At 36.3% G+C, this 15211-nt stretch overlaps 2 protein-coding genes across 3 annotated transcripts in view; one reads left to right on the top strand and one right to left on the bottom strand.

Annotated features, from left to right (window-relative positions):
* LOC106883251 (set1/Ash2 histone methyltransferase complex subunit ASH2) overlaps positions 1-15211 on the bottom strand; it is a 154528-nt gene that overhangs the window by 16468 nt on the left and 122849 nt on the right. The gene's annotated exons all lie outside the window — the stretch shown is intronic.
* LOC106883252 (uncharacterized) overlaps positions 1-15211 on the top strand; it is a 74561-nt gene that overhangs the window by 2342 nt on the left and 57008 nt on the right. Inside the window, exons 1-2 of one of the 2 annotated variants that reach the window (XM_089349723.1) lie at positions 5649-6178; positions 14520-15211. The exon at positions 14520-15211 is cut by the window's right edge and continues 499 nt beyond it. In XM_089349723.1, the coding sequence (XP_089205849.1) occupies positions 15040-15211 (172 nt within the window). In that variant the 5' untranslated portion in view covers positions 5649-6178; positions 14520-15039. Of the gene's footprint in view, positions 1-5648; positions 6179-14519 lie in introns of those variants that run through there. The other variant, XM_014934186.3, reaches the window with a different exon arrangement.

Here is a 15211-nt window from a genome sequence, read left to right on the forward strand (position 1 = left end):
GAAGGAAACAGGGAGTGGAGAGAGAGAGAGAGAGAGAGAGAGAGAGAGAGAGAGAGAGAGAGAGACACACACACACACACACATGATGATGATGATGATGATGGAGAAAGTGATAAAAAGGATTTCAAATAAATAGCTGAAATGAAAGTTTTAAGAAACAGGACTGGCAGAATTGTTAGGGCGCAGGACAAAATGCCTTGTGGTATTTACTGTGGCTCTTTATGTCTTAATTCAAATCCCACTGAGGTCAACTTTGCCTTTCATACACCCTGAGTCAATCAAAATAAAAGTACCAATCAAATACTGAATGGTATTGATTTGCTCCCCACCCTCAAAATACTTAGCAGGATTGATAGCATGCTGGACAAAATGCTTAGTGGCATTTCTTCTGGCTTTTCGTTCTGAGTTCAAATTCCACCCAGGTTGACTTTAGCCTTTCATCTTTTCAGGGTTAGTGAAATAAGTATCATTGGAGCACTAAGATAGATGTAATCGATTACTCACTCTCCTAAAATTTTAGGCCTTGTGCTTATATGGTAGAAAGGATTATTATTATTATTATTATTATTATTATTATTATTATATACCAACCTGTATTTTGATTTCATTTCTCAATTCATTGGTGCTAATTTTATATTTAATTCCTCCTGGGGTATGTTGATATAAAATAAGAACCAATAATAAACAAAAATCGATACTATTGGCTATAGCCCACCACTACAAATTTGTGGTTTTGAGCCAGAAACAGTAGATCACTGGCCTAAATAATGCCTTTCAATATTAGCTGCATGTTCCTGAGTTCAGATCTCACTGAGATCAATATAAGCAATTCCTCACCTCCACCAAATTTCTGATGGCAGTGGCACCACCACCACCACCACTACTATTACTACAGTAAATTTGCTTTTTATCTTTCTAAGTATGATAAAATAAAGAGCTAATCAAGTACTGGGTTGAATACAATAAACTGTTCCCTTCCCCAAATTTGATGCCTTGTTTCTATGTAAGAAAACATTATTACTGTTCTATGTGCACTTGTTCAGTGTCCTGGTATTTCAGACTTGCAGAATTATGTTTAGCAGCTGTTGTTGCCTGTTCATTGTGAAGAGCACTCCTCCACCCTCTTTTAGCTGGAAAGTGCAAGCAGTTTTCCTCTGTCTTGTGGCAAAAGAGGTTGTGGGGCAAGTGAGTTTGAAAGGATTGAAGATAGACTTTTTCACTGACTTTTTCAAGTTCCATTTGGAAAGGAAAGTGGCAGGTGGAAATAGGTGTTTTCCTCCAATAAATTTACTGAAAGGAAAGCGAGCGATGACACTGGATCTAATCTTAGAATATTAGATGACATTTGGGAGAGACCACTTGCTTTGGTGGTCAGGATTGTCTTGGATTTGTGGAGTTCTTTGATTAGCCATAATTAGAGGTTCTCCTCAATAAGAAGGATTGCATCATCAGCTATTTGTATAGTATGTGTACTTTTATTTTTCTCATTTGATTTCTCTGTTATGTAATGTTTTTGAATTACCCTTTTCATCTGATACTCTTGTGGCAAAGAAAAGAATTCATTGTCAATGTCATCATCATCAAACTTTACTGAGGTCAGTGTTGTCTTTCATCCTTTTGGAATTGATACAGTAAAGTGTAAATTCATTCCTATAGGCTGATTTCATTGACTAATCCTGTTCCTCCAAATTTCAAGCTTTGTACCTATGTTAAAACCATCATCATCATCATTATTATAATAAGGTGGTGAGCTGGTAGAATCATTAGCATACTGGGCAAAATTCTTCGTGGTATTTCATCCATCTTTACAACCTGAGGATGACTTTGCCTTTCATCCTTTCGGAGTCAATGAAATAAGTACCACTGAAACACTGGGGTCAATGTAATTGACTAGTCCCCTCCTCCCAAATTTCAGGCCTTGTGCCTTTAGTAGAAAGGATTATTATTATTATTATTATTATAATTATCAAAATTCTGCCGAGGTCAACTTTGCCCTTCATCCTTTTGGGGCCAATAAAATAAGTACCAGTTGAGCACTGGGATCAATCTAACTGACTTAACCCCTCCCCTGAAATTGCTGGTCTTGAGATCTTGTGGTACCAGAACTCAGTATGAGGAATGGTGGAAGATCAGAATTGTGGTGGTGCTCTGGCCCAACCCAGCCAGAGCGTTTCCACCTGAATGTGAACTGATAACCCTAAGTGCTTTACATGTTTTCCAAATTTATATATTACTCCCACTAAACGTAAGCAGCATGCAACCAGAGGCCTCACTATCACCTAGGATCACATCTGGCAAAAACATACCCTTAACATAGCTAGGATAGGATCCCAAAAACTAGCCCGTTTCTTCAGGGCAGAAAATATTGACCCCCCCACCACCACACACCCATCTGGTCTTCTGCCATCTTCACTCAGGTATTCCAATTCACTCATCTGTAATATCATATTTCTCATTATGTTATACAATAGAATGTGGTATTAAATATCAAACTGTTCTATAATATATTTCTGGTTTTCTTACAGTTGCAAAAGACTAGCATTCTATTCAAGAGTAGATCTGTGTCATATTTACTTACTGCTTTAGAAGACGGAGTTAAGCACTGGCCTTAACTAACTCTTACTGTTTATGAAAGGATTATTATATTCTATAATTCTCTTTTACAGTACTAGGAGTCATATAAAAGTGCCATTACACAGAAGTGCTAAGCAAGAAACAGAAAAAAAAAAAGTTAAAGGAAATATTTGAAGCTTTTATAGAAAAGTTACTCAAAGTTAGCTTATTTTCTGTTATGTAGACACAATAACAACAGGAAAGAGGAATGGTTCACAGCCAATGTTTAGCAACTGACTGATTAAATCAGCACCAAACTTTCATACCAAAACCACTTGAATTTTGTTATGGCATCAGCAATGTTAATCTAGCACCGACTATATTTTCTTTTCTGGAAACTTTTTCAGTCTCTTTAGAGGAAAGACTGCTTACACTAAACACCAAATTGTTTATAAAGAATGTGACTTTAAGCAGAATGCGATTCAAAGCAGACTTGTTTAAAACAGAGTATCTTGTATAAGGAAATTTCATTTTTTTCAAGTTGAGAAGGCAAGAATAACAGTAAGTAGAGTGACTATACCAGTTAGTGACTACCAATGCTGATGTGTATCTTAAAGGGACTGTCAAAGTATGTGAGGAATTAAGCTCATGTTGCTGTCTGTTCTAACCCCTAACAACTCTAACATAATTGATAATATTTCAAGTTACATAAAAACAACTTAACATATTGCCAAAAGGAGAATTATAGTAAAAAGCATTTACAAATTGTCCCAGTTGATTCAATCTTTCACTATATCATTTGAGCACTCCTTTTCCCTTTACTCCTATCTCTTATTTATGTCATCATGACAAAAATAACATATAATTTCTATTCAAATTTTAAGGTTAAATCATAAAACTTGTAACTTTGCTGTGAAATGAACTGTGATATTTGGTATCTGCAGTCTGTTGTGCACTGTTAAGCAAAAGCAGAATAACATGTGAACAATTTCGCTTGAATTTACAAATTACCTACCCAACTCTCGGAGTGGTTGGCGTTAGGAAGGGCATCCAGCTGTAGAAACTCTGCCAAATCAAATTGGAGCCTGGTGTTGCCTCCTGGTCCACCAGTCCTCAGTCAAATCGTCCAACCCATGCTAGCATGGAAAGCGGACGTTAAACGACGACGATGATGATGATGATGATCAACTACAATTAAGACAAAACAACGAGGGAGCCTCTATGTTGTTGCTCAACCTGCTAGAAATAGCAGACAATCTTTTTAAAATTGAAAGCCATATTAGCCAATGTCTTTATAGATATATTCAAAAAGATAAAGGACTCATGAGTGGAACAACTTTGATCATGGTTAGCCTGGGATTGCTTTCAAAAATCACATCTTTGGTTTGCCTGAACTGCAAGCTGCTTTGCCAGCAAAGGAGCTTTTAAATAGTTACTTGACTATCAGAACATAAATCTTTCCCTACAATCATCCTACTATCTTTAAAATGCAAACCACTTGTTTTAAAGTGTTAGATTTTAAAACAACACATTCACATTAAAAGCGAGCTGGCTAGACATAGATATATGTTGATTAAATACTTTGGTTAAACTCGAGCTAAGCTGACCTGGACTACCTGATAATAACAAATTCATGTTTCTTTTTTTTTACTCAACATTCTAATTACACAGCATCAACTGTTACAAACACCTCTCTTGCATGCAGAAATAATTAAATAAAAATGTAAACTTACTATTTTGCATTTAAAACTTATGGTAGAGATACAAATGATAGTACAATGCCAAGGAAAACATGTTAAACTTTGAATAATATCAATGAATTTAGTGGTTTTGGCAAGAATATCTAAAAAGATTCGTTGATTTCTTTTCCAAGTAGTTTTAGTTACAGACTATTGCAACTGAAAGATAGGATGAGAGTAGGAGCAGAGTCAAAGAATAAATTTAGTTACAAGAGAAATACAAAGACTGATTATGTAAAAATCATTTGCAACATGTACTGCAACTGCATTCTTTTTCTTTCTAATAAAGGAACAGAATTAAATGGAAGCATAGTAGTTTAATATTCCTAGCACCAGTGAAAAATGAAATTTCTTTTGAAATCCTACAAAAAATTGAAGATGCTGTCCATTCTCAAACAAAAGAAATTCAATTTGCAATATAGAATAATTAAAAACATAAGAGGTTGCAGTACTGTTGTGAGAATTAATGACAACAATCTTTCTTTTTATTGCCAAAAGGGTGTTGGACAAGGAGTGGGGAGGCATTTCAGGGAGTTTACAGAAAGCACAGGGGATTGCACTGAAATCAACTAAAATAAAATGGAAAGTTCACAAAGTATAGCAAAGTTCCAAGATAAGGACCACCATCTAGGGTCAATCAAGTAACTCTACAGATATAAGATTAGCTAATGCCATCCTTATCATGATCTTAAAATTCACTTTTTCACTCTTGCATGAGGCTAATTTTATATGGCTGGATGTCCTCCCTGTCACCAACCTTGACCTGTTTTCAAGCAGGTAATATTTTCCCATAGCCAGACATATTTTCATAGAAGATTAGAAATATGGGACCTCATTTATATCTAGTGAGTGATGTCAAGACAAAGATGGACACACACACCAAACTTCTTTCAGTTTTTGACAACCAAATTCACTTACAAAGTTTTTGACCAGCCTGTGGTCATAATAGAAGACATTTGCCTGAGATGTCATACAATAGGATAGAACTGGAAATTACATGATTGGAAAGTGAACAAGGGCAATAACAAAGGTTTTTTTTACAATGGCACATAATACAGCCAACTGAATTAACACCAATATTTGACTGGTATTTATTTTATTTACCCAGAGAGCAAACAAATAGTATCACTATAACCGCCACCTCAATTGACAACAGCAATAAAACTATATTGCACACCGTGACTGGATATTAAACAAATTGTACAATCTTCTTCCTAGTTAACAGTCTGTGATTGTAATGTCATAAAAAAAAAAAGAAGCAAACTAAGCACTATGCATAGGTACAGTTCATTGTTATAGATAGTGTTGTGACACTGTAGAAGTGAATTGATTAAATGGGTGTTGTGATGTTTTATTAGACTAGACAGCCAGCTTATATGATCTAGCTTCATTTCAAGTTGGCTAATGGAATTTCATTGTTTCTGAGCAGAATGATTTCATTTACATACCTCAGGTCACCCAGATGTCACAACCCAGTCAATCAAGTCTGCCTGGATGACATGACCAAGGTCACCTAGTTTCCATTATCTAGTCCACTCTGCTGCTACAACCCATTCCATTCAGTTTCCACAAAGTAGTCAACCCAGTTGCCACAACCTAGTCAACCCAATTAATATGACCAGTGTCCACCTTGTTGCCCTCACCCAATCAACTCAGTTCCTACGAGCCAGTTCACATGGATACCACAAACCAGCCTACAAAGATATCAACAAGAAGTAAGGCACCAGATCATTTGGGAATATTACTTATGACAAGCTGGTGTCATAACCAGAGGCTGAGAGATATTTCTCATTTGCTTCACACTAAGAAACCGGAGTTAAGTATTTTGCCCTCTTACAACCTTTCTTGGGCTTAGGGGACAATTATTTTTAGCTTCCATATCTGAGGTGGGTAATGTCTTACGATTTCTTTCTGTTTACAGCAACAACACCATCAACTTCTTTATCGTGTTTATGCTATCAGTTGTAAAATTAAATGTAGATAATATTTCTATATATTATACTAATAGCAAGTTACAATTTGTGCATGTATGTATATGAATATATATCCATATGTGTTTATTGCACTGTGTGTATTTAATGTTTGTTGTGTACTTGTGAATTTAAGTATTGGTGAATATATACGAGAGAGAGAGAGAGAGAGAGAGAGAGGGAGAGGGAGAGAGAGAGAGAGAGAGAGAGAGAGAAAGAGAGAGAGAGAGAGAAAGAGATGACACTATTTCCAGCAAAATGTCAATAAATTTAGTAACATCCACTTACCACCCCACCCATGTGGGTTGAAGAATGTTATAAGGTTAATCATCATTATCACTGCTACCCGCACCCTTCCCCTTATTCCACCACTGCCACTTTGAATTTCAGTCAAAAGCAGAGATAGTAGTTAAGGGTGAGCTAAGCCGGGTGTGGTGGTGGTTAATGTATCTACTTTATGAACCCCAGTCCACAGCTCACTCTCACCATACCCCAGCAATAGAACCAACTCCCACCCTTGACACTATGTTTAGAAAAATTCAAAGACTACCCTCCCCCACTCACATCGTTTGACAATCACTATGTCAATATAGCTATTTTCATTTCAAGAAAGTTGCTGTTGCTGTTGTTTAACCCTGGGTCAGCCCATGATCAAAAAGAGTTGGTGGCCATACTATCTGTTATCTTGGACTATATTATGTAGCCTTTCTTTTCTTTTAAAGAGAAGCCATGATTTGAAGGTGATTTAATTACTTCTACAGGGTTGATCAACCCTCTAAAAATGGAAGACAAAAAAAATCTCCTTCACCTGAATGACATATTGTTTCAGAGAGGTAGACATCTCACCTCTTCAACACACAGTAGCCCTCTCCAAATCCTTCACATGCTTTAATGTAGTAGGTAGGTCAATATAGTATAATAATCTTTTCCTAAGTAAGGGTAGATAAGTAAACGGAGGTGTGTATGTGTGCACGCATGTATGTTCATGAGTGGTTATACAGGAAATTTGGTATACATGAATGTACATGCATGCTCATGTGCAACAAGGTTGTGTGGTTATAAAGTTTGTTTTTCAACTACATAGTTTCAGGTTCAGTCCCACTGTGTGGCACATTGGACAAGTGTTCAAGTGTCTTCTACTACAGCCTGGGCAGACCAAAGTCTTTTGAGTAGATTTGATAAATAGAAACTAAAAGAAACCTGTTATAAATATGTATTTGTGTGCAAATATTTGTCTTCAGATCACATGATAGTTGTAGGCAAGTGTTACTACCATACAAGTACTGTCTGAGAAAACATGTTCAAGCAGGGGGGAAATATTACCTTACTTGGAAACAGATGAGGACTAGCAATAGGAAAGGCATCTGTTTGTATAAAATCTATCTCAATGAATTCCACCTGAACCATGCAAACACAGAAAAGTAGATGTGAAAATGATGATGATTATTATTCATCCCACAAATACACATATACTATACATATATAGGCATATATATCAAAATGTGCATGTGTGCACGTGCACGCAATACTGAAATGATAATCTGTGAGGTAAAATTCACCTGTAAAAAAACAAGTTAAAATATGCATAAATACCACATAGTTTTTGTGGAATTTGGAAAATGGAAAATTTAAAAGCTCTCCTGTCTTCCAAGTATAGCACTTCCATTCAGCATGTTAGAATGTGTGTGTGTATGCCCACACAAACACTTACAAAGACATGAACATATATTTTTACACGTGCACATGCATACAAGTATGTTTTTATAAAACAAATACCCAGAATTTGAAAGGACATGCTATTGCATTCAATATAAAGTGGAGACAGACCACCCAGAAATGTTACAAAAAATGGTGGGGTTATGCAAAGCAGAAAAGAGCCTGATAACTAAACAAACTTAATAAATGCCCATATTTATGTGTCAGTCAAAAATCATCACCAAATGTTGCTATCTTGATAAATATCTACTGAAATACTGGAAAATAACACAACCATCTAATTGGTTGGGCTCTGCCAGTTATATGTAAATTATTCCTGGCAGCACATATGGTTCACTCCTAACCTACCAAAGACATCAAGACAGTTGACTGAGGCCATCCTTTTAGGCATGTCTGTTCATGTCTCCCACAAAACAAAAGTCCTTGTAGTCGTTTCCTGCTTTCAAACTTTCCTGCCTTCTAAACTACAGCTGTTTCTTCTGGTTTCTTTTCAAAAAAATCTCCACCAACTTTGCAGTTCTCTTTCTCTCCTCTTTTAAACAATGATGGCTCCTTGAGTACACTCATGGAGAAAGCAACCACCTTTACATCAAACTCTGCACTGTAGCCCCTGAGGTATTTGTCTCTAAATTTACTTTCTTCCAATCCAATAGGTTTCTCTGCCCTGCTCACAAACAAGGTCACAGACTGACAATGTCCTTTCCATTACACTTAAACAATGCACTCAAGAACATGCTCCCATACTTAACAAACTTGTTAATTTCTCAATTTCTTCAGTGATATACTCCAATAATTAGAAGTATGCTTCAATGTGTCCCATTTCAAAGAAAGGCACTTCTCTAACCCAGTCAATTATCACCTCATTATTCTCACTTCTAACATCTCTAAGTAGTGAAGATATTAGAATGAGAGTAAAGTAATGGAAACATCCATTAAATGGAGACCTTGAGAGCATTCTCCAGTGAGGCCATGCCAATTCTGTCTCTTTTATTAGAAAAAAAAAACCCTCTCAAGTGTTAAAGCAGTACTCATATAAATAAAACAGCATGGCAACCCACCCCATACATGGGAGAAACTCAGAGCCTTCACAGTTGCATCAAATACAGGGCCTCACTATCATTGAGGATCTCTCTTGATACAAACACATTAGTTGCATAGCTAACCTTTCTATTTAGGGCAGAAGATATTTCATCCCCCAAAAGCTGTTCATACTTTACAAGACTCAAATGAAGCCAACAATGGGAGCACTGCGGCCACATTTTGGGTAATGTTGCTGCTATGCACACTGACATCCTGGATCTCAAGAGCCACTTAGCCAATTGGTATTCCATCACTACTGCACACATACTCTAGTCACTGGTCAGAGGCATGCCGACTTATCTTTTTGTCATTTCTATCACTACTATAATGACCTCTGCTTTGAGCTGGGTGGTCTCATACCTCCACCACTCAGGTATCTGATCCACTCTACACCTCTTGTCACTCTTGTTGCATCTAATCCCGCTTTCCTAATACTGGGCCTAGTCCTTCTTTCCCAGAACATCAACCTTCTGGAATCTTTTCCCTCCTCATGTCTTTTCTACAGGAGTTGACTTACAGCATTAATCTCACCAGTTGCTAGAGGGCTTCCTCTGGACTCACCTTTCAGTAAACTGAATAATTGAATAGATCGATATTTTAATATTTACTTGGAACACTCACACTCTCTTCCTCTACTCGTGGTGAAAGACTCCTGATCTCCACAGTGTATCATTTATATTATCAATCCTTGCTGATTGGTATTTTCATGATTTCAATTGACTCTTAACATTAAATATTATGATACAATGAGTTATGCCCCTTACATATTTTCAAAACAGTACCAAAAACTTTACATGAAACGTGTAACAATTCATATATGGTGCTGATATTAGAATAAAAATTTGAGTTTTTATACATAGCAACCTTAGGTATGAAATTGAGCTGCAATGTAATATGACCAATGCACTGTACAGTTATATATATTTCACTCTACTATACATATTGAGTATTCTGATTTTGTTCATGCAAATGTTTTTAACCTAATACACACACATACAGGGTGCTATGGGTAAATTGTCGTCATTTTATATTTTTAATTTCGTGTATGTGCATTGTTTGTTTTTAATTTTGTTGACTACACAGTATAGTAGGGTCAGTTGGGCACTGTCTGAGAAATTGCATCATGACGCAATTCACTCTGCCAGAAATTTGGATACGACATGCTGTACTGCTTGGCATTCGCGCTTGAAGAACATCCAGTCAACATCATGGTGTTGGGAGTGATCACTAGTGATGGTGACATTATGCCTCCACTCATCTTTCCACATGGCCTCAGACTCAACACGGAGGCCTACATCAAGTGCCAGGAGAAGGTAGTGCTGCCCTGGGTCAAGAGAGTGGCTGCTAGAAGACCCTATGTTTGGTAACAGGACTCTGCACCATGCCATACAAGCAGGAGAACCCAGTCGTGGCTATCAGACAATTTCTGCAACCACACCACCCCTAACATCTGGCCAACTAACTCCCCAGACTGCAATCCCCTTGATTATTATGTGTGTGGTGCATTTGAGCAAGAAACTACCACAACTCCTTGTAACACCAAAGATGAACTAAAGGTAAGGATTATGGTAGCATTCACCAACTTAAACAAAGAGACCATCTGGAAGAGTAGCAAGAGATTCCGAAGAGATGCCGTGGTTGAAGCCAATGGCGATTTTATTGAATAAATTTTATTCTTTAGTATTTCAAGATATTTTTGTGCAATTTTGGTAAATATATCAGTTAAAATGAGATGTCAGTGTTATTTTCATTTTTGCACAATTTAGACGGCAGTTTATTCACTGCACCCTGTATATGCATTCATAGACAAGTTTTCATATATATATGCTTGTTAACTTTTACAATGAAATAGCTGACAGTGATTTTGCAGTTGATGAATATGTGCTTTACTAAAATCTATTGAGATTCAACTTAATGTTAAACTGTTTTTATTTATAACTAAACATTAAAAAAACAGTAATATAGACAGATATACATACTCCCACACATATTATATATATGTACACACACACACACACACAATCTCTATCCACTCACATAAACTCACACAAACACACAAATACAATCATACATATGCTCAATTAGAGAAATATTTGAAGTGAGAGGAGCAAAAATAAGACTTGACTAAAGTTGTGCTGAGGTGGTGGAAGGAAGGAGGAATAGCTGAAGGTGAGAGGATATCAAGTATTTGGTAGTAAATTAATTGGACAAATAATTGCTCTTCCCCTCCCTCATACTCCTCCTTATGTATGCTCTACATTTTGTTTTCATGCGTTGTCAAGGAAACATGTTGAAATAAGTAAATATATACAACTATTGCTAATGATCAAAATATGAAACTAAAAGTGTATTTATAGCAGTTTATTCACAGTCATTATGACTGTATAGTCATTGTCATAGTGTCTGTGTGGGTGTAGGGTGTGTGTGTGGATGCACACATGCGTACATTATATACATTTGAGTGTACAAACAATAAATAAAAACACTCAATATAAATAAGTAGACTTAAATTGGCAAACTGGTACAATAGTTAGCATGCTGAATAAAATGCTTAGCAGCATTTCTTCCAGATTTACATTCTGAGTTCAAATGCTGACAAGGTCGACTTAACTGTTGATGTTTTCAGGGTTGGTAAAATAAGTACCAGTCAAGCACTGGGGTCAATGTAATCAACTAGCCCCCTCCCGCAAAATTCAAAGCCTTGTACCTATAGTAAAAAGAATATAAACAAGTAGACTATAATACTTTTCATTATAAGCTAAGACTATAATGGTAAGAACTTCATTATATATATATATAATGAAGTTTTTACTATTCCTTACTATGTCTATTACATTTTTATTTTACCCTACTCTATTATTTTAACTTACTTTCTCACATGTTAGTTTCCTAACATTTGGACTCTCTGAAGAAGCCTTGGGGATTATTCCATCCCTGTCCAATGTTTATTCATCCCTGTATATCTACCATGCCTCATGGTAGAAACGGCTGTAAGAGTTTAGTATCTGTACACTCATCTATTATTATTCATTTATATATATATATATATATATATATATATATATATATATATATATATATATATCTGTTTATGTATATCTGTTTATGTATTTATTGGCTTATTTCATTCGTTTACTTGAATCATTTACACATATACTCTTTTACTTGTTTCAGTCATTTGACTGCGGCCATGCTGGAGCATCGCCTTTAGTCGAGCAAATCGATCCCAGGACTTATTTTTGGATGCCTAGTACTTATTCTATCGGACTCTTTTGCTGAACTAAGTTACGGAGACGTAAACACACCACCATCAGTTGTCAAGCGATGTTGGGGGGGGGGTGGACAAACACAGACACACACATACATACATATATATATACACACATGCATATATACGACAGGCTTGTTTCAGTTTCCGTCTACCAAATCTACTCACAAGGCTTTGGTCGGCCCAAGGGTATAGCAGAAGACACTTGCCCAAGGTACCACGCAGTGGGAATGAACCCGGAACCATGTGGTTGGTAAGCAAGCTACTTACCACACAGCCACTCCTGCGTCTATATGTTTGTTATCAATTAATAAATAGATACAATTGAATGTTTACAGTCTGATGTTTGTCGATTGTTTATCCTCTCCATTTTGTTATTTGTCTTATATAAATATATATATATATATGTATATATATATATATATATATATATATATATATATATATATATATATATATATATATATATATATATATATATATATATATGTGGATGAGGACAGCATATGGATGAAGATAGCTGTGTAAAGAAGTGTGGATCTCTAACTATGGAGGGAACCTGTGGTACAAGTAGACGCAGGAAGACATGGGTTAAGTTGGTGAAGCATGATCTTTGAACATTGGGCCTCACGGAGGCTATGACTAGTGACCAAAACCTTTGGCGACATGCTGTGCTTGAGAAGACCTGTCAAGCCAAGTGAAATCATAATTGTAGAAGACACTGGTGTCATGCAAATGGCATGTAACACACACCTTTTGAGCACTGGGCCTCACAGAAGCTAGGTGGCTGATGTTGGTGGCATGTGAAAAGTACCTTTTGAGTGTTGGGCCTCATGGAGGCAATGATGAATAACCAAGACCTTTCGCATTATACCATGCTTGAGAAGAAGACCCATCAAGCCAAGTAAAATCATAGTACATGTGTGTATACTTCCTGGACCAGACTGTGATGTTGTGTCACAGTCAAGACACTTTATTTCACATTGCTCCAGTTAACTCAGCTATAGAAATGAGTTGTGACATCACTAGTGCCAAGCTGTATCAGTCAATGCCTTTTCCTTGGACAACATCGGTGGTGTGGAGAGGGGAACTTTCTAGGTTCAGTCTCATGGTCATTTTTGACTGAAGGTCTTTATCCTTCATATATATAGATATATATATGTGGCGTTAGGAAGGGCATCCAGCTGTAGAAACACTGCCAGTTTAGATTGGAGCCTGGTGCAGCCTTCTGGCTTGCCAGTCCTCAGTCAAATCGTCCAACCCATGCTAGCATGGAAAGCGGATGATGATGATGATGATATATATATATAGGGCAGATTTAACTATTAATCCATAGATTGAAAAAAATGAACAAAAAAAACTTAATCAATTTTTTTAACCTTATTGGGTTCTCATATGAGGTGTCTACATCACTTCACCAATCCCAGACAAATAGCCAACCTGTTTGTGTAGACAACAAATCCAGTGGCTTCAGAGAAATGGAGCCACTGTTTTACATACTATAGATATTTAACACCATTTAATACCAGTGCCAGTCCACACACACACACAATCACTTTAGTTTGTGTGTGTAAAGTCAAGAGAAAAGGAATTCATAATATAAGCATTTTAATAAAACACAAGTACAAACAATGAAATATCTAAACAAGATATGTTCAGCATTTGTTTTTAAAAACTGAAACTTATTACTCATTTTCTACATACAGACTGCTACCTTATCATGTGTCTCATAAATCTGTCAAGTTTTGAAGAATAAATGTTAAACTGAATACCACACGTGCACACACACACACATGTATGCACTCAATCACATTTACCCATATACACATTCAGTCACACAGACACATGTATACACACAATCTACAGGTAAATGTGCATGTATATGTTCATACACAAACTTAAATATATTGATCACAATGGGGAAGTCAGCTGCATGTATCTGGGTGTCACTAGTAGAACAAAGAATCTATGGAAACTATAATATAATAGAAAACTAACTGTAAACAAACTGAATAATTGGTAAGGAACATTTCAGAATTCCTAATTAAGAGAAAATGAAGAAAGGAAGGAAAAGATATATTCATTATAAGAAAGATGCAAAAACAATAACAACATAAAACAAAACTTTAAAATATTGCCACCAAGAACAAAACACAATAAGTTTTTACTTCTTGAAAACTTTTTCTTTTGTAGGTTGGAGAAGCAGGTAAAGTAACCAAAACATACCAAGAATTCATTCAGTATGAGTCAACATTAACAAATGTTTTCCTTCTCTATAACTAACAGCAGTTAGTGGCTGATCTACTAGCTTCAATAAACTGTTGCCAATATCTTCATCCCTCTAAATATATCTAACTTCTCTGTTCTGCACTGGTCTGGTCTGAATAAATTCTGTTTAGAACAACAGCTCTCCAGTTTATTGAGCTGATGTTTCTGCAATAAGGCATGCTTTTATATGGCAGAAGAAGAGACAAAACCAGAGGCTTGGGTTATTTTAGCACTGATTCATGTAGAGACTACATGTACTAATAACAACAGCATCAGAGGCATTTACAGAAGAAATGGACCGAAATAAACAAACACTTGCTTCTCACTTCCAAGAAAATATCATATGAAATTCTAAGACAAACAAAAACAACATTGATAATAATAGCACCAGCAGACAGAAGAGTAATATCATTTTCTGAGATAGAAGAAAAAAAAATTTCCCTCGATGGAGATGTTGCTGGTGTTGTCACTGATGCTACTCTTCAACAGTGTGTCGATTCACAGTAGGCCTTATATACAAAAGTCAACTCTTAAGGAGGAAACAGACCAAAAAGGATTTCCTGTCAATTTGGAAACAAAACCGGCAGCAGTTGAGCCACACCTTCACCGTTCAATAT

Source organism: Octopus bimaculoides, chromosome 3, assembly GCF_046866305.1.
Source record: "Octopus bimaculoides isolate indiv1 chromosome 3, ASM4686630v1, whole genome shotgun sequence".
Taxonomy (NCBI): Eukaryota; Metazoa; Mollusca; class Cephalopoda; order Octopoda; family Octopodidae; genus Octopus; species Octopus bimaculoides.